Source organism: Bombus huntii, chromosome 4, assembly GCF_024542735.1.
Source record: "Bombus huntii isolate Logan2020A chromosome 4, iyBomHunt1.1, whole genome shotgun sequence".
NCBI lineage: Eukaryota > Metazoa > Arthropoda > Insecta > Hymenoptera > Apidae > Bombus > Bombus huntii.
Genome location: NC_066241.1, coordinates 3,104,460 through 3,123,268, shown reverse-complemented (window position 1 = coordinate 3,123,268; position 18,809 = coordinate 3,104,460). Strand labels below are relative to the sequence as shown.

General features: G+C 45.4%; 2 protein-coding genes and 1 non-coding gene across 4 annotated transcripts; 2 read left to right on the top strand and 1 right to left on the bottom strand.

Annotated features, from left to right (window-relative positions):
* The first annotated feature begins 9,297 nt into the window (after positions 1 to 9,297).
* Positions 9,298 to 12,196, top strand: LOC126865355 (homeobox protein MSX-2). Of its 2 annotated transcripts, none has more exons than XM_050617794.1 (3): positions 9,298 to 9,793; positions 10,547 to 10,874; positions 10,943 to 12,196. In XM_050617794.1, exons 1-3 carry the CDS (start codon positions 9,727 to 9,729, stop codon positions 11,211 to 11,213), a joined length of 666 nt encoding a protein of 221 aa, XP_050473751.1. In that variant the 5' UTR covers positions 9,298 to 9,726; the 3' UTR covers positions 11,214 to 12,196. The 2 variants fall into 2 exon arrangements, with proteins under 2 accessions (XP_050473751.1, XP_050473750.1); XM_050617793.1 differs by having other exon boundaries at positions 9,315 to 9,793; positions 10,544 to 10,874; positions 10,943 to 12,195.
* A 3,695-nt stretch (positions 12,197 to 15,891) lies between these two features.
* Positions 15,892 to 15,964, bottom strand: Trnam-cau (transfer RNA methionine (anticodon CAU)). Its single transcript has one exon. It is a non-coding gene; the product is annotated as a tRNA-Met (tRNA).
* Positions 15,965 to 16,247: 283 nt separating this feature from the next.
* On the top strand, positions 16,248 to 18,797 carry LOC126865178 (zinc finger CCCH-type with G patch domain-containing protein). The gene is made up of 9 exons (XM_050617384.1): positions 16,248 to 16,423; positions 16,558 to 16,782; positions 16,882 to 16,962; positions 17,030 to 17,170; positions 17,326 to 17,468; positions 17,534 to 17,712; positions 17,784 to 18,053; positions 18,120 to 18,299; positions 18,394 to 18,797. Exons 1-9 carry the CDS (start codon positions 16,373 to 16,375, stop codon positions 18,687 to 18,689), a joined length of 1,566 nt encoding a protein of 521 aa, XP_050473341.1. The 5' UTR covers positions 16,248 to 16,372; the 3' UTR covers positions 18,690 to 18,797.
* The last annotated feature ends 12 nt before the right edge of the window (positions 18,798 to 18,809 follow it).

Sequence of the window (18,809 nt, the reverse complement as noted above, 5' to 3'; positions counted from 1 at the left end):
TCGAGATATCGAGACAGCTAGCCCGAAACGTTCTCTCGAATACCGGATAAGAGTAAACTTCTAGAAAACAACCGCAACAAGACCACCGAAGATTAAGTCGTTGGAAAACCACGCGAACGCTCTTCGATGCGAAACGATCATGCGACGCGTTCATCGGCCGTTTAGTTCTTCGAATTTTCTCCATCGATCGGGCACGTTCTTTCTTTGGTAGATATGGAACGTAGAATTCAGGCACGTGTACGAAGAAAGCGACGAGCGCTTCACGAGTGTTGCTAAGATTCGGCACACGGTTACTTACGAGCGGCGACAGGTCATCTCGCAATCTCAACGAAATTCTCCACGTCGATGTCATTACGCCTTTATTGATAACGATCGAACGCGAATCAAACGTTTTCCAATTAACTCTGTTTATCTACTAAGTCTTAGCGTTCGATAGCTATTTTCGAGAGCCATTATCACCGACCGGCAGTATCGCGGCAATTTATAGACAACCGAGTTACAAGCAACCGAGTATCCGTGCAATTACCGGCGAACATCCGTAATTATTTTAATGATCGCCACGAATCGATAGCATCGAAAGTCTGGCCGACGAGTTTCGATCTACGAAACTAATTTAATTAGTGCTTTAAGCGCGATGCACACGGTTGCAGATAGCGGAAGGGTGATGGTTACCGGCGAGCGAGGTGTCGAGGATACAGGAGGTCAGGCTTTCACGATAAAGCCATTAACGGTACAATTAGCCGTACGCTGAAATTTTTAATAGAGAAGCGAGCCCCGTGAAAAGATTTCTACCTAATTTCGCGAGAAAGGGTGAAAGAACGAAGGAAACGGGAAATCCTCGGGTCGAACGCGGTAGAGACAGAGGAGCCCGTGGAATTGCACAGAAGAAAGGAAAAAAACGAGCCGAAGCCGACTACGCGGAGAGTTACTCGCCTCTCATTTTGCTCGAGTGCACTCGCGAACGGGGAAACATTTCAATTAATTACTGCGTAATTAAAATATGAAAAAGTAGTCATTACCCCGCGTTTCCACGTCGGTTACTTGGACAACTTTCCTGCTTGTCGCTCCCCTTTCCCTGGTCCTTTCCGGTCTTTCCTTTCGTTCTCCTCGGCATCCATTCGGCAAGAATCGCTTCATCTTCCTTCCGACACGTTTGTTTCTCTCGTCTTTCGTCGCTCTCCTCCTCGTCCCACCCTTTCCGCGATCCTGACTTTCGGATATTTCATTCTCCCGTTTCATTTTCCCGACACAGATAATCCGTGGGCGAGCGCGCTCGCGCGAGTGTCGCGTCCTCGTCATCACGGGCATTAATTATGCACGTGTCAGGTAACCTCCGAGTGGTTACCGGGTAAGCAGCTTGCCAGACGCGCGTCGTGTGCATCGTGTACATGCAGAAGTAAACACTTTTCCGAGACGTACTCACGCTTGACCCGTCACCGACGAACTCTTCGTCGACGATCCCGAGGCGATCTAACCGCGTCGCGTCATCTTGCCTATAGAGGTTTTCATAGAAAAACGCCAAGTTTTTCCGAGAAAAATGTAACCGGTCGAAGTACTCTTTGGCCGGCCGATAAGAAAAATTGCAACGAATGATCAGCGGCTCGTTCGGCAGCGGCACGGCGGACTAAGCAAACCATGGACCGAAGGGGATCGGAATATCTCGATCTTATTCAACCTGTCTCTTGACTTGTATCCCGCGAAGGTAAACAGAATCGCGTGAGCGGTAAATTGTAAAAAGTGAAAGATCGCATCGACTACGCATCGAAACGTGGAAAATCGGTGTTTATTCGCGTATGCGTGTATACGAGCCGAGACACGGAAGAGCGCGTTTGCATGGTATTCTGTTGCAACATAATAGCATCGAGCAAAAGGGGTCGAGCTGTTGCGGATGTGAAAATAAGCCTTAATCCGTTGTGTTAGCCCTGCCGTGAGTAGATCGCTCGTTCCGGAGAAACAGGAGTGGCTCGGTCGACGAGCCCCCGCCTGCTACACGGTGCTAACTTTTCAATCTCGGTCGAATAATCCGTCGGAAAGCCCCGCGGTTACCTCGGCAACGATCTGGCCTCTCATTGGCCCGTCGGTATTCTACCGACTCTCTCTCCCCTCTTCTCTTCACCCTTCTCTCTATCTTCTTCCAGGCTACCCTGCTGTTATCCATCTTTCGTTCCATCACCCTCTTCTAGCGATGGGACTAATTCCATTAGCGTTCGCAACCTCGTTGTCACCACCGATAGTGTCACCACCTTCGATGTAGCGCACCGTTCTTTTTCGCGTAACCTCGTCCAACGAGAATTAGGATAAAAAGTTGCTCTCACGTTATAAAAATATACCACCTGGATCGTCTGAATCTCCAGGAAATACGATCGTCGAGGAAATCGCAAACGCTTTAAATTTCTCCGAAATCGAACGCGATTCTACGCCAAGGTACTGCAAACACCACCAACGTGCAAATACTATTCGCAAAGTCCATGTTACTCGCGAGAATGTCGCATCCATCGCTATCCCTTTCTCCCTTCATCTATTTCGCTTCAACTTGCTTCGCCTATCTCTTTTCAGCATCTGGTATTTTACCTATCTTCTGCTGCCTGGGCGCTTCGTCTCTGTTCACCGTGTTAGCATCCATTCGTCTCCGTTGGAGCTTCCTCTCTCGGCTTCTCACGGCGTTTCGCTGACTCTCTCCGCAAACTGCAAAGCCACCCCCTCCGTTGGTACATACCTAACCTTTAGTCACTGGTTCTCCTTGCTCCTACCGACCGGCACTCCCCGGCGCACTTAGCCCCGTGGTTAACTTCAATGAGCGGATAACAAGCCACCCCTCGACTTTGCCCTGTAATATTCGCTCGTATAAATGGACCCGCGGCTTTGTCAAATCAACTGTCGTTTGTAAACAAGCAACCCTCTCACGGCATCGATGCTTGCCGCGCGAATCTACACCGTCTTCGTGGTATCTTCGCGACGCCCTCCCGACGCACTCCCGACGCGACTTTAGTGCCCATTGCCTAGCGCCGTTTCTCCTTTGAGACCGTTTCCTAAAGATCCGAGATTCGACCTAGGAGAGTCGCCTAGCCGCTATGGTAGTCCTCTCCTGCCGTTCTTTTCTCCTTTTCGATTTCACTCGTTTCGAGATCGCCGCCGAAACTAGGTGCTATGAATCGAACGAACGATGGGAATTATCGGAGAAGAGCGTTCTCCCTGATACGTTTGAATGCGATCCGAGCACGAAGGAAGCTACGATTATCGAACGATTCCAGCTATTTCCCTATCTTTTGATACGCGAAATTAACGAACGATTCGAGGACCCGCACGAAAATTCACGGATTATTAATTTAAAGAGAAGAATTTTCTTCGTTTAATACGTCGTGACGACGAATTATTCGTATTCGTTGCCGGTCTCGCGAGAGCATTCTCGTTTAATTCCTTAACGAGAACGCGGACGGTTTCGCTGGAATCTCGTTACAACGAGAGAAACGGGGGATGTTCTGCCGGCAACGAGGGACGTTCTGCGTCGTCTCGCCGAGTCCCGAGCATTACCGTAACGTAAACGAGCCAATCAGCTGTCTTTGTGCCGGCAATCATCCTTTGATTACACGGCACTTAGCTCGAAAACAGGGTCGCGATTCTATCGGACGATCATTTTCGTCTTTGACAAAATAGCAGGGGCTTTGGATAAATCGCGTAAAAGCAACTATCCTTGAAATAACTCGTGCACGAGCTTAACTTGGCAACTAGAAACGAAGTAAGCTCGTTAAAAAGCGTTACGAAGGTTAACTCGTCTTATTCTTTACACGTCCTTGAATCTATGCAAACGCGAAGGAACAGCGAGCGTTAGGAAAAAGTTCTCGCTGAAATAATAATCGTTGCCGTAGGCTGGAAAAAAAAAGAGGATTTTTGTGCTCGGTGGAATCGCGGCGTTCGCCATGGAAACACACGCGTCGAAACTCGAAAGTGGCCATGGGGTAAGAGTGCCTTGTACGAGGCACTGAAGAGTCCGCAGTTATAGGAGGCGAACAAACAGGGCCGCCTTTCAATCGTAATTGGAACCGCGGGAGCCTGACCAACGTCCGTGTTCAAGCACTCTTTTTCCCATAACCATCATTCTTCGAGAGTGTCTCCTGCTCTGCGCGAAAGAAGAAACACAATAGGCTGTATACCCAGCTACGGAATTCTGCCGAATTTTCCCCCGTATACTTCGACAAACTTTCCAATTGTTTCTACTTAGCGAATCGACATACGACGTTTCTTCGTCAACTTCTCAAATTACCGACCTCCAAACTACTTCACAAAGGATACAAATTCGACGAGACTAATTAAACAAACTACAATATGTAGGAGTACTCGTTTGAAGCAACGATTATACCTTGCTGAGAAAATATGTGGTATATTGTGTTCGCGTTCGCGTTTAATGTAACAGAAAGGCGGGTAAATCGCCGAGCTTCTGATTCTTCTTTTTGTCTCTGAAATAACGCGCCTCGGTGTCTTGGAAACGTTGCGGAGCGTTGTTAGTGAAAGACGTATAGAAACGATGAGAAGCGGCTGAAAAGGAGGGTACAAATAAATGCTGATACATTCGAGGAGAAACGAGAACGTATACACCGAGCCCTTTTACCGTCTTTAATCCATGGTCTCGTAGAAATGGACCAAGCAAATACACCCTACCGTCTTTCATCTTCCCTTTTATTCGCGTACATTTTTTCTCGAGAGGAAAACACCACGAGAATCAGTCTTTATACCATTGGTCGAGCAGCTTAAGAATCGACCGTTCTTGCGATTTAAAAAAGATGCTCGAGCAGGAAAAAAGAAAGATATAGACGGTAAAACACGCCGGAAGCAAGGCAGATCCGATACGTGGAAACATCGAAGCATCGAAGCATCGAAACATCGAAACATCGAAACATCGAAACATCGAAGCATCGAGTAGAATTGTTAGTCGCTATAAACAGAGTCGTTCGTTTCGATCACACCCTTTTCTTTCTGAATGGAAAACGAGCTGGCTTCCCTCTCGTTTTTCGCGAATACGGCACTGGACGATGCTGCTCCGCGCGCAGAATATTCAGATCGACAGTTATATTCACACGCGTGGTCGCACCTCAATGGATTTTGCTTTTCCCGCGATTGTTAACGATTTCGAAGCCCTCGCGGCATCGTGGTTTTGATCCGCCAACCCCTTCTACCCCTCCCATCCTGGACTCGCGACTCGCTCTTCGGCTCTCACTGTTCTAAATCGCTTCACCGTGATCCCCTTCACTGTTTTTTTTATCCGTATTTACCAATTCGTCTCGACTCGATCGCGACTATCTATTATTGATAATCATTCGGACTCGGTAACTTTCGCCGGATAAAACTTCGCTTCGTCTCGCTCGCGCCAACTTGATTCACACTCGCGCACCTTCCACGGCAACGAAACCTTTTCTCGAATAATTACGACGCTTTGTTCTGCCCGGCGCATCCGATATTGTGTGAAAAGTAATCGACGCGCGAATTTTAGTAGATAAGTAGGCTCTCGTAGGAAGATACAAGAAACTTTTTATTAAATACTATCGGGAAATAAAAAAAGATGAAAGAAATTACATATTATCGTATTGTAACGGTAAAACTTTATTCCTACGATAGATTCTGATATCGCGGAAACATGATCGAAGCAACACGTTGGTATCAAAAATTATCGAATCGTAAGTGCGCCACTAGGTAACGCGGACCCTTGAGTCCCAATAAATGTTTCTCGTAAGTAGTCGTTTCATTGGCTTCGATATTATGTACGAATTCGTTAAGAGAACAAACAAAGATAATTAAATACAATTCAATAATTGATTAAAAAAAAGGTATACATCGTAAAGGTATACTCGTCAATGTGCAGATAAATGCGAGTAAAATAAGTAAAACGTAATGTAATTTCCTTCCGTCGAGGAGAATGGAATATTTAAGAAATCTTCTTAATTCATAATTTTACTTCTTTCTTGCATTTAGATCCCTCGCATATTTTCTCACATTCTGCGTTCCGTTATTTACTCGTAGTTACCGTATATGACGGCTCGTTCATAAAAGTCGTAGCACAGCAGTGCCAGTCTGGTATAAGTTGCTCTTTTATTATCGTCGCTATTAAATTTCTGTATTGCATATGGATGCATACGTACATATACATTTATCTAAAAACTGTTATTTTCCTGTTTGTAATACAATACCGCTCGATGGTATTTTATGTAACAAGTACCTTTAGTCTCATTAATGATCTAATTTTTTCAATCCATCTCTATCTTTTTTGCTTTTATTGTCACAGTACAAATCCTCGCGAGCCACCGCTGCTAATGTACATATCACGAGTTCAAATACGTGTATCAAACCCACACGATATTAACGATTATTATCGTACGCTCGTCGGATTTACACTTTAATACCAAGATACACGTAAGTCGCCATACACGCTAGGTTATATTTAGTCTTAAATCACACATAGATCGCCACAAGTATTTGATTCAACATCGTAGCAATAATAACGTAGGACTTTTCCTTTTTCTAACTCGTACCATACCGAAGACTAACTATGTAATTCCCGTGCTGTATCGCACAATACAGTACTTCAGTGCTGGAGCATTTTGTCTAGCGTACAAGGTTTTTGTTTGTTAACTTTTGTTCGTTATTTTTATTGTAACTCCTTGCAAATAGCATTATGTCTTTTTTTTCTTGACAGGATAAACGTTCGTTTTCGAAAGAAGAAGATATACCGCAATTAGAACGATTCGGTACGTGTATTAAAATTGGCACGGTATATGCGACGGTACATTCGATCGGGAGGATCGATGATAACGCGCAAAATCTTTTACAATTTCTATCTAACAATTTCTAACTTTTATACAAATAGGCGATGATACACTTTTTACCAATAAATCTGTATATTTTTTATACCGCTGTATACACATTACGGTACGTATTACGAGATTAAACGAATCAAAGCGTATTATTTGCATAGCTATTACGTACGTCGTTCATTAGGTAATCTCGATACGCAGCGGGAAGTGTAATTGAACGCGTTTCTATCTCTGATCTGTGAGCGTTCCCCCACAAGATCGGAAAGACAAATTCACCCCGAATCGAATCCTATTTGTCCAACGCGGCCAGAGGTGGCTGCATCCAGATGAAATTTCGCGTCCCAAAGGGGAACAAATATTGCAAATTACCGATAACAATCAGCCGACAAGGGGCGGTGATTTCGAGGTAATTCGAATCAAACCCTCCGCTCTAATTTCCATTGATTTATTTCCGTTGTCTAAATCGCGACAGATGCGATCAACCGTGCTACTCTCTTGGCGCAAGAAATTACTCGGTTAAAATTTATACAGTGCCCTCGTTAATCACACACACACGAACACACGCGTACATATAATCGACGACACAGTTTCAGATTCGATAATTAACACCTCCGAAGCGAGATATCGGAGGAAACAGGGACGATTGTTATTCCAATTCGATCGGAGGAAGCTCGGTGTCGCGTTAAAAATCGTCCGGCGAAGAGCCGCTAGTCACCAAAATTATCACGAGCATCTTTGTTTTCGCAGCTCAACGCCACTCGATTTATCCCGCCTTCATGCATTTATTCCGGCGTTTCCGCGATTCCGAGGTCCTTTTTCAGCGAGCAGCACGAAGAAGACGGCCAGCCGCTTTGCTGCCCCTTGAATTAATTCCCTGCATACGTTAATCTTAATGAATTCACAAACGCGCCCCATCGTGTCCGACTCTAGGGGCACATCGGCGAGGGTTCCGCTTACAGGTGCCAGCACGCAAACTCGAGGCCACGAGGCGAGCCATTAAAATACCAGCCTGTATACACGCCGACTCTCCTTCTTTCTGCACGTCGCATTTATGCGACGCCACGCGACGTCGCGTTGCCGAAAATTGCACGACCGCCTCCCCCCCGTTCTTCTTACGTTTCGTCACCGGTCGATAGACTAAATATTTATTTATATACTCGTTATAACGAGACCCTTTCGGACGATATTCGAAAGAAAGATGACTTTAAACAAGATATCGCGATAGTTGTTGCGATTGAAAAGCACTGTGACTTATTAAAATTTATTTTTAACGGAATTACAAAGACGCGAAAGTGCATAGGAAAAGAGAGATCGAGGAGAGACGATGGAGGAGAGATTCGGGGAATTCGTTAATTAAGCAATGCGAAAGGAATAGAAGGTTGGCGTGCTATTTGCGGATGTAAAAGGGCTGGCCGTGTACATAGGTGCGGCGCACCGCGTGTTTTTATTCTAGATCGACGAGAATTCAGCGTGGATGATTTTGCAGGACGCGAAATATTTAGGTATAGAAAGCAGTAGATGCGGGACCATAGAGTCGCAGGAATACCACAGGAAGATAAGTAGCGACGCGGTGAATAGACTAACGGGGCGCTGCAAAAGCCGAGAACGAAGAAAAGGGAGTGAAAGGGGATAGGCGGTGTCGAGGATTGGTGGTTTTATGCATCATGCATATTTACGCTCACATACTAGCTGTAGAAGATGACGAAGCGGACCGGCGAGGGTTCGGCAAATTGCGAGCACCGTATTTATGCAAATGCCTGCGCATTCGCGTTGCACCTTGCGCCACCTTCTTTACCGATCTTTCGCCCAGCAAATTGACTTCGTTAGAATCTGCACCGAATCTTGCTCGAATTCTATACGTTATCGGAGGGAAAAAAAAGGAGCCACAAAGGGAGAAGGAAGAGGGAAGGATAAAGTCAACGAAGAAACGGAGAAACCACAAAACTCGGATAGATAGAAATATCGCGTAGAAAAATGGAAAATCGAGTTGCCAGATTTGTTTGGGATTTTGGTTTTTTGCGGGCGGTGTTGACTCGCGGCGCGGAAAAGCCAGAGCCGGAAAAGGGAAAAGGGAGCGCAGAGAGAAGGCGAGAAAACGCGACCGTTAAGCCGCCCCCGGGGAGAACAATCACGATATCGCGGCGAGCGACGCGTTCTCTATACCAGGAGAAACGTTTCACATCCAATTTGTTCCTCTCGTTTCGCGGTAATCGCTCGCCAATGACTTTCTGCCCCTCGTTCCCTCCTTTTCGGAGTTCGATGCTCGTCAGGCCGTACGCTTTTCACGAAGCGTGCACCGAGATCCTGCCACCCACGAAGCCGTTCGGTTCTCGTTGCACCTCGTCCGTGTGTTTCGTAAGGGTTGTCGCTGGAGCCAACCCCCTTTGCGCAAGCCGCTTTTCATCGACCAATCGACGTCGAGCCGTCGCGACTTCCACCCCTCGACGTCGAGTTAGCTCGACCAATCGGCTAGTCGCCGCGGACACGGTACGGGGGTGGCGTGGTGCTACCACCTCCAAAATGGCTGCGAAATCGCGCGAGCATTAGACAGTCCGTTCAAAATAAACGGGCGGATTAATTGGAGCGGGGTGGCGCGGGGCTCGTTCGACGCAACCCCAGGCCTAACCCGCGTGGTAACTCTTCCTCCACCCCCACCTTGATATGCAGCAACGTGCGCCTGTCAAGGAGTATGACGACGATACCAGGCTCGGACAGGCACATCCGGTCATCCCCCGTGATCCTCGACGACGCAGAACGACGCCGAGCGTCCACACGTTAGCATGAAACTCGACTCGTCCGTAACTGAGGTGTTCTCGCGCCGACAAACGTTTCCGGCTCAGCTGGTTCGCGCGATCCTCGTCCTCTAAGCGGAATCGTCGTTTCCCACGGTCGTTTCGTTCGTTTTTCTCGTCAAGGTGTAACGATGCAGGAGCACAAGTCGTTTCTTATAAGGGATCTTCTGGGAGATGTTCTGTCCGAGCGGGTGCACGGTGAGTTTAATCGTACAAATCGCCCCTTCTTCGGTCTATAGTGTCGTTCTTTAAATATCATCTGTGTACGCGGAATCTTTGCGCCACGTATAAGTAATCTTATCGTCTTTTTTCTTGCGCGAGAAAAGCTTTCTTGCTTTCAGAAAATCGAGATTTCTCGAAGAAAAAAATTAAGCAAAAAAGTTTGCAGCGCGCTAACGAATCCCTGACTCGGTTCGAAGCTGAGTAATTAAAAAGTCAAGATTTTTATTGTACGCGATAGCGGTCGCGTGGCTTGTCACCAGGATTCTCGTTACACGGTATCCCGCAGAGCGGCCCTATTAATTTTAGCCAAGCGCCCCGACAGGGTAGCGCCCCATTATCCACGATCCTACAGATGGTCCGAGCTGCGGAAGGATTCGTTAGTTCTCGTTAGTGCGAATTTTCGTCGTTCGTCGTCGACGATTATCGCGTCCTGCTGCGTCTCGACGCCTTTATTGGCCAATCACGATCGGACACCGACCGTTCTTGTAATTGAGATCGTTTACCGTTAACCAAAAGCAATCGCGATCGTCCGATCAGCCGAGGATTTGTCGGCATTGTTCGCGTAATAGGCTTTGAATCTATTTCTCGGCTAATGGGAACGCAGCAGAACGCAGATCGATTGGAACGCAGATTGGATCGGATTTCGTGGAATTTAGTTCGCGTAACAACTGGCGCGTGTGATTTGACTCGTGCACGCGCGTACAACTAAACGTTACGTTGTTTCAGAAGATTCGGAGGACGATTCTGCCGTACATTCCGATTCCGAGGACACGATCGACCCAGGAAGTAGCCCTTGCACCCGACTGGAGAGTCCTCCGCCGGCTCTGTCGCCATCGCCGGCACCAGCGACTTCCGGCAAGTCTTGCGGCACGACGAGCGGTCCTCCAAGCGGCAGAAAGCCCAGAAGAAGGCGAACGGCATTCACCCACGCTCAACTCGCTTATCTGGAACGAAAGTTTCGCTGTCAAAAGTATCTGAGCGTGGCGGATCGCAGCGACGTCGCCGACGCGTTGTCGCTGTCCGAGACGCAAGTGAAAACCTGGTACCAGAACAGAAGGTCGTTTTACTTTTACTTTTACGGCTATCTCGTTCGACAATTCGTTGAAACGCAACTTTTTGCCACAGAACGAAATGGAAGCGACAGAACCAACTGCGACTGGAACAACTTCGACATCAAGCTACGGTGGAAAAGGAGCTGCTCGTGCGAGGAGTAGGACTCCATCATGGCAGCATAGACGCTTATTGTCCGCCTTACAACGCTCAGACCCAAACGCAGAGTCATCCGCCTCCACCGCCACCGCCGCCGGCGCCGTCCACCGCTTCCACGGCCGCGTTTCTCTCCACGGCCGCAGCCCTCTTCCGAAACGTCACTTACGTTCACGGATGTCCCCTTTAACCCGGCCGAACGCCGCGGTTTCAGGATCGTTTCTGCCTTCTGGCCGCCGGCGTCGGCAGCCCTTCTCTCTTCGAAACGTCCGCTTCGGACGATTCCGAACCACCGGTGGAACCACCATCGCCGATGGATCCGATCGGACCTCGATGTGCCCGAACTCCCGATCGTGAATCGCAATGGTTCGCGGCAGTCGCTGTTCTTTTCCGTCGAATTCTTCGGCCTGCGTTTCGCTACATCGGACGTGTACGCGAAAAAAGTCTCGCGACCGCTAGTTCGATCGTATCCTGGTACAAAACATCGCGCGCTGCTACCTCCGATACAGTGAAGTGCGCGTGAACCACGAAACGCGGATGTAAACGCGGTTTCAGGAGTTCTTCGCGACTCCCTTCCTGGGATGGAACTCTTCGAAGATTCCGTGCTCCGCTTTGGAGTTGTTTCCGAGAGCTAATTCCTGCATGCGAAACAGTGTACATATGTAATTACGAAGTTGGTCGGTAGTCGTAGTCGCTTTGTTTTCGTTCGCGACGACGAAAGGGGAAGGGATGAACGAAACGATATCGGAAATCCAGGTGTTTCGAGGATCTGTTTCCATCGTTCCACGAACTTTCGCCTGTTCCAGTTTAAACAAGAACAAACCCGTAATATCCAGATTCGGAAACATGTTCCTTTTACTCGGAACGAACGAAGAAATCTAGTTGAGTCGATAGCGAGTCGAATTCCGTAGATGTGTCATAGGATCTTAGGTAACTGTAATCGGGAAACGGGCGAAAACGACGTTTACTAGGACGCGTGCGATGCTCCACGGTACAACCGTTTTCCCCTGTTTCCCGCAATCACTGGCCAATTTTCACTTAGAGATCTAGTTCGCTAACGTTCACCGCTGATAATCCATCACTTTCTCCAGTTAGTCGACGATTTTTCGTCAACCGATGAATTCTTGTAGATAAATAAATTATTATCGAACAAAAACACCGTCTTGTAATTGTTCCTTTCACGCGCCACGCAGTTGCTTTCGTTTTCAACGATATCGAACAAGATTTTCTCTATTCTCGTTCGTTTTATTTGTTCTTTTCACGCTGTGGTAAACATCGAGTTTACCACGACGAATCGAGAGTAGATCAACGGGGAACGACGGTTGTTTTCCCGTCCGTCACAGACGATATCGCGAAAGAACGTGCGCACACGCGGAAACGAAAATCGGGCTTTTTTATTTGGACAAACGGCAACAGTAACGAGCCCCGTATCGGGAAGACCAATTCGCGCGTGACAATGGGCACGTGGCCAGAAACAGTGATTCGCAAACCCCGGCAGAAAGTAATTGGCTGAAACCGATACAAGTCGAGTGGTGCTGGCACTCGTGGCTGGAATTGGCTGGCGGATTTAATTGAACGGAATCGACGAGAAAGAGCGAGAACGAGTATATACCTGTGCGAGAAAGCGTGCGAAAGAAGGAGAAGGACGAAGGAAAAGAGAAAGATCGCGGAGAGAACGGTCGCGATCGTCAGGATGATTTTTTCGCCAGCCGATCGCGGACTCTATCGTTAATTGGAGAAAAAGTGAGAAGAACGAGAGAGGGAGGAATCGAGAAGAGGAGAACGAAAAGTGCACGATCTCTTTACACGGATGATTAGACTGCATTAAGCGAATTTCGAACGATCTCGCGCAACGACGTCGTTAATCACTCTCCTTTGGTAGCGTTGGCGAACGTTATCGAAAGACACTCCACGGGAGATCGAATTTCTCTGAAACGATTCTCTTTGATTTTCTTCGAAATCGAACGGCGAAATCCTAAGAAGTCGCGGTGTATCGCGACGAGATGAATGGAAGCATAATTGGGGGAAAAGGCGCGTGGAAAGTTCAAAGGACTCGTGAAGCGCGCAAGGACGTTTCGTTTGATAAGAAGAAATTGTTGCGCGACGACGACGACGACGACGAGTCGTGCAACCGCGAATCGTCAACTTTCTCTCGTCGAGTTACGCGGCGAAAACGACGAAGAAAAAGGGAAGAGGGAAGCCGGAATGGGAGACACGCTTCTTTCGGGTTCATTCAGAACGAAATAAACCAGCAGACCTTCCGCGTCTGGACGTCGAATAATAAAAAAGAAAAAACAGAGACACATCTAGCCGAGCGTGAAATCACGCGAGTGAAGGAAGAATTCTTGCCACGTTCGTCCCCCTTTTTTTACCTCTTTCTGCTTCTCTCCGTTCGCCGCGAGCTTGCCGTGCCGCGGATGAAGCCGGGAATCTCTCACGCGTAATTACTTCGCTATAATGAATCGGATATTATTCGTAATAATTTCCTGCCACGCGTATTGTCCCCGACGACGTCCCACGAACGCTTCTAATTTCGTCTCTTAACGCGTTCTTAAGTGGACCCGCGTGTCGCCATCACCGCGATACATCTCTTTCAAGAGAAATACCTGCTTCTTCGAAAGCACTTTCGCCTACGAACAGATTTCTGAAACGAGTCTAATGAGATTTCTCAGATAATTGGACGATCGGAAAAATTATGAAATAATTGGTTCGACAAACGAACATAGAATTATCGCGTTATACACATATAGACGAAGATTCGAGTACGTTCGAGTGCGTTTGAATCGTGTAAACGGCCGTAATTTACTCGTGGATCACTGGCTCGATTCGAATCGTCTATTCTCTATTGAAACGGCCGCGATAGAGGATCCTCGGTGAATCCAGTGCAAAGGAGTCGCGTACGCAGGGACTCGAACGAGATATCCTGGGATAAGAGAGAAGTGGCGTCGCGTGCACTCGGCCACGTGCGTATTGTCGTTGAGCGAATCGTGGACGCGCGTGCATACGTGCGTAAGTCGTGTTGGCACTTGGACACGCGCTTCTTATCCCTCTTCGGTTTACGATGCGCGTCTCCCTCCTGCCCGACCGAGAACGGCGTCGTTAAATACTTCAACGGGAGGCCTCCCTGCGTGTCTTCGAAATCGTTCCTGCTCTTACATACACCTTTGAAACCCGCACCCTCTCGCCTATAACCACGTGCCTTTTAACGCGATTCTTCCGATCGGTGATTAACGGTATCTCCGATATCGTTCTACCGACGACGAGCAGAAAAGCACATTCCTTTCTTACGAGAGAAGACCGAATCGTTCTAGGATACACGGTTATTTCCAAGACTGTGAAAATCGGCGAGATGGGAAAAGACGTAGTCGAGAAAGCAGAACCTCGTTTAAAATGGAAGCAAAGGGTAGGCGCGGATGCCGATAATAAACAAGGACGAGTAAAGGGGCGAGGCGAACGCCGAAAGGAGGAGCGAAATTCTTTAGAGGGAAAAAAAAACGGCGGAGTAATTGCTGGAGAAACCGAGGAAGAGAGGGAAATGGAGGAGAGTAGCGAAAAGGGATCGTGGCTCCGTTGGTGGAAGGCAAAAAGCAGAAGTAAAAGGAGTCGACTGTGACGAGGCTAGCGGAGGAGAATGGGGGGAAAGATGGAATCGCAAGAAGCAAGGATGAGCGGAAAAAGAGAGGAGGACAGAAAACGAGAAAGATAAAGGCGAGAGCGATGGAGGGTGCAAGGTGCAGGGTGCAGAGTGTACGCGGGCAGGGCCGAGTGTAACGAAGCTCCGACTTTTTAATTGGAATATATTCAGAAAGCGGAACGCCTTTTCATCGCGGGACTCGATGCACTGAATACGGCCTGAATCAACGCGGAATCAACCGCGCTTGCAACGAGCCTGCTGTGCACCTGCAAATCGGGCCGCGTCTCTGCATTTATACGTAACGGATGCATAGCAGCCGCATAAAATAACCCGCGAAAATGCGGATCCGGCTCTCTTCTCCCGACCAACCTTCTCCACCTCTTCTCCTGTTTTTTTACCACGGCTCGCCGATATCCGCCAACGTATAATCACCCTGAAAATACGATAAGCGCGACACGATCGCATCCTGGTCTACTCGTTCTATCCGAATTGCTTTTCATTCCCCAATGTCGAAAATTGCTTCTTTTTCCAATATCGTTGCTCGAGAAACTTCTAGGCTCGAAGATTTTGCAAACTGAGAACTAGACGTTTCTTAAGCAGAGGCCATCGATCTAACTTTTCCAGATTCGAGTAGATTTTCAAAGCAACACGCTATCGTCATTTAACGCGTCGATATTCGTTCGCGTTGCATGGCAGGAACAAGCTAGTCGAACACGATGCAACCGTGCGTCGCTTTCGGTGGATTTATTCCAGCGGAGGGGTCGCAACACCTATTCACCGTGTAAAGGTAGAGGCTATGGCAGCTTCAATTTAATGGGCTGTTTGCTTGCAAATTGTGGTATTGCTAAAGGGCAACAAACAATTCACAACTCGTTTTAACTACCGCATTTCAATTCCAAGAAGCCTCAAGTCCCTCTGGCAAGTGTTACATTTACATAATTGTCTCTTGCTCCGTTTCCCGTTCGTAAAACCGCGCGCCTTTACCCTCCACGACGCTTATTTCTCTCGTCAACTCCTTATACATATTTGCTATACACCTTTTTGACAATTTAGTACCTATAAGAGTGTCACTCTCTTAATATTTCTAGCAATTGTTTCCGTCGATCTAAGAGCAACGAAAATTCTAATCTTCATTATTTGAAAATAGTATATTTTTATTCGTTGTTAATTTCGATTATATCGATATATAAAATAACATAGCATTCATTTTTCTTTCATATTTCAAAAAAATAAATGCCCCGGGTGAGGATCGAACTCACGACCTTAAGATTATGAGACTTACGCGCTGCCTACTGCGCTACCGAGGCTTCGGAAGGGTGGTTTTACTTAAATATTTTTCAGTTATCTTTTTAATCGCGTTAAAATTATGTTAAATACACTAATATTATAAATTTATCTTCTTAACGTTTTGTACTCATCGGTGTTACATATGTAAAAGGAACGTAAAATTATACATGTAAATCTCCAATATATATGACATGTACGTATTTCAAATATCAGAATACGATTCATGACAATTTGTTCAAGATGTCGCCACATAATGGATATTAGGATTTAGGGTCTTTAAACTAGAGCTTTTTAATATTGGTAGTGGTACAATCGTTAAATTCTAGAGTACGGAAGGATCCTGAATGTAAACTGTCAAAACAGTTTTTGTGAGATCTCTTTTTCAAGAACTTCTAAATCAACGCAGGGGTAAGACAATATAGGGTAATATGACAGATACTGAAAGTTTACGAGAAGCAATTGCACAATACGAACAACAGGTATGAATTGCTATTTCATCGACGTTGTACAAGGAAACCGTATAACCTTTCGAATAACTCGTATACCTACTTCATTTTTTAATTAATGGAGTACGCTTAATTTTTCTGTTCTAAATATCGTTTTGCCATACCAGCTAGCTCAAGTTCAAGCGACTTTGTCCGTGACTACGCAAGAAGCGGATAGGGAGAATTTATTAAGTTTACAATCGGACATACAAGAGCTTATTGCTTTAACAAAAAAAAGTCTACAAGGTGTTGAAACCTCTAGCGAAGATTTAGACGACGACGACGATGATGACGATATTGACGATATCGACGATATGGACGATCCGATGGAGAAAGAATATGCCTTATTCAAGGTGATTTTTCTTTCAACGAGCAAATTATTAAAGAAAAGAAAAAGATGGAAACATAAAAGATCCAGCAAAGTAATATTTCGTTCTATATAAATTCATTAGGCAGAACTGGAGAAAACTTCCAACGAATCTCGGAGTAAAGAGCCGGATAAACAAGATGACGGAGCTTCAAATAACATAGAAGTCAGTACGCAAGTATTCTGTATGGCATAGAAATGACACAATTATACGGTGGAAGTTCATCTTGTAGGATGAGTTGAGGCAGCTTGAAGGCATGAAATGTCGAGCTCCCCATGGTAGCAGTTGGGGTGGCATTGGTTATCATAATGCTATGATATGTTCTGTTTATCAGAACGACAGCACAGAAATAAAAAATATGCAAGATATAAAGGTGAGAAAAGAATTAGATCGAAAATTACAATTACATCTAAGTTAATCGCTAATTCCAATGTATCCTTCTAACAAAGTCAGCAGGGAACAGATAACTTCCTTTATCCACATCCATATTATGTAATTCTAAGGATTTATGTATATGCTATTATCTAGGTCAGGGTATTTTTTCTAAATCCAACGCATAAAGAAATGCTTCCGTGTCCTTATTATTTGGATGGCAAATGTAAATTTTCTGACGAAGATTGTAGATTTTCGCATGGAGAATTGGTGCCATTATCTAGTATACAAGAATATAGGTAAATGAATCTGTCGATGTTCGATAGCAACGTACAAAAATCAACAGCATGATATTTATTTGCAGAGAACCAGATTTTCAAAGTATAAAGATGGGTAGTAGAGTATTGGCAAAGCAAAAGAATCAATTATGGCACAGGTGCGTCGTATTAAAAATGCCAGAAAAAGAAGGAGATGTTTTCAGAATTAAATTTGAAGCAAACGGTAATATCGTAGAAGTTTTTTTACAAGATCTTTTACCGCTTGGTACGTATCTTGCAAAGTAATTGTATATTCGAGTTTTATTCTTTCACATTTATTTCACTTTATTGTTACAGACGATGCTGATTTGGAAATGTCAGATACGTCTGAAGACAGCGACGGTGAAAGTGACTCAACGGAGTATCCTAGAGAAGAAACGGTTCATAAATCTCTTCTCACGGTCGAAAGCAACACGCCGTTAGGAAATTGGGAAAAACATACGCGCGGGATAGGTAGCAAATTAATGGCTCAAATGGGATATGTAGTGGGCACTGGTCTTGGAAAGTATTCAGATGGCAGAATAGAACCAGTTGAAGCAACGGTACTACCAGCTGGTAAATCTTTAGGTATGTATATTTTGTATCATTGTTTCTATATATAAATGCTTTGTATATGAAAAAATGTGGTTTTAGATCATTGTATGGAATTGCGAGAAAATGCCGGAGGGGATGAAAATTTATTCTCCGTAGAACGTAGAATGCGAAAGCAACAACAGAAGTTGGAACAGCAAAGACAAAAACAGTATCAGAGGGAAAAAGAACGAGAAGAAAACAATGTGTTTAATTTTATAAATGCAACCTTGGGCGATAAACGTACGTCTAAGAAAATTTTATTATCACTAGATAATATCTCTACCATTTATTATTTATCATTTGGTGTATGTTATCTCTAAATAATTTTTTGCAGCTAAATCGGACGCAAGAAATATTTCAAAAGGTAAAAGTAGCCTTAAAACAGAATCAAATCGACAGCTAAACGTAGCAAGTTTCCAAATTGGAGAAAATATTTTAAGACTGGAAAGAGAATCGGCAAAATTGAAAGAATCATTGTCAAGGCATACAAAAGGAAGTGTTCATTATAATAATATTGTAATGAAGTATAATGAGAAACAGAAAGAACTTGTTGGTTTAAGAGCATCTGAAAAAAGTATTGCTGCCGAACAAGATCAACGAAAAAACAGAGCTAAATTATCAATATTTTGATGTACATACGTTTACAATTTTAACTTTCTACAAAAAATTAGCTTATGTATTGTATCTATTAATTATTATGTGTAAAAAAAATATAAGTAAATAAACCTTATAATATAACATTAATTAATA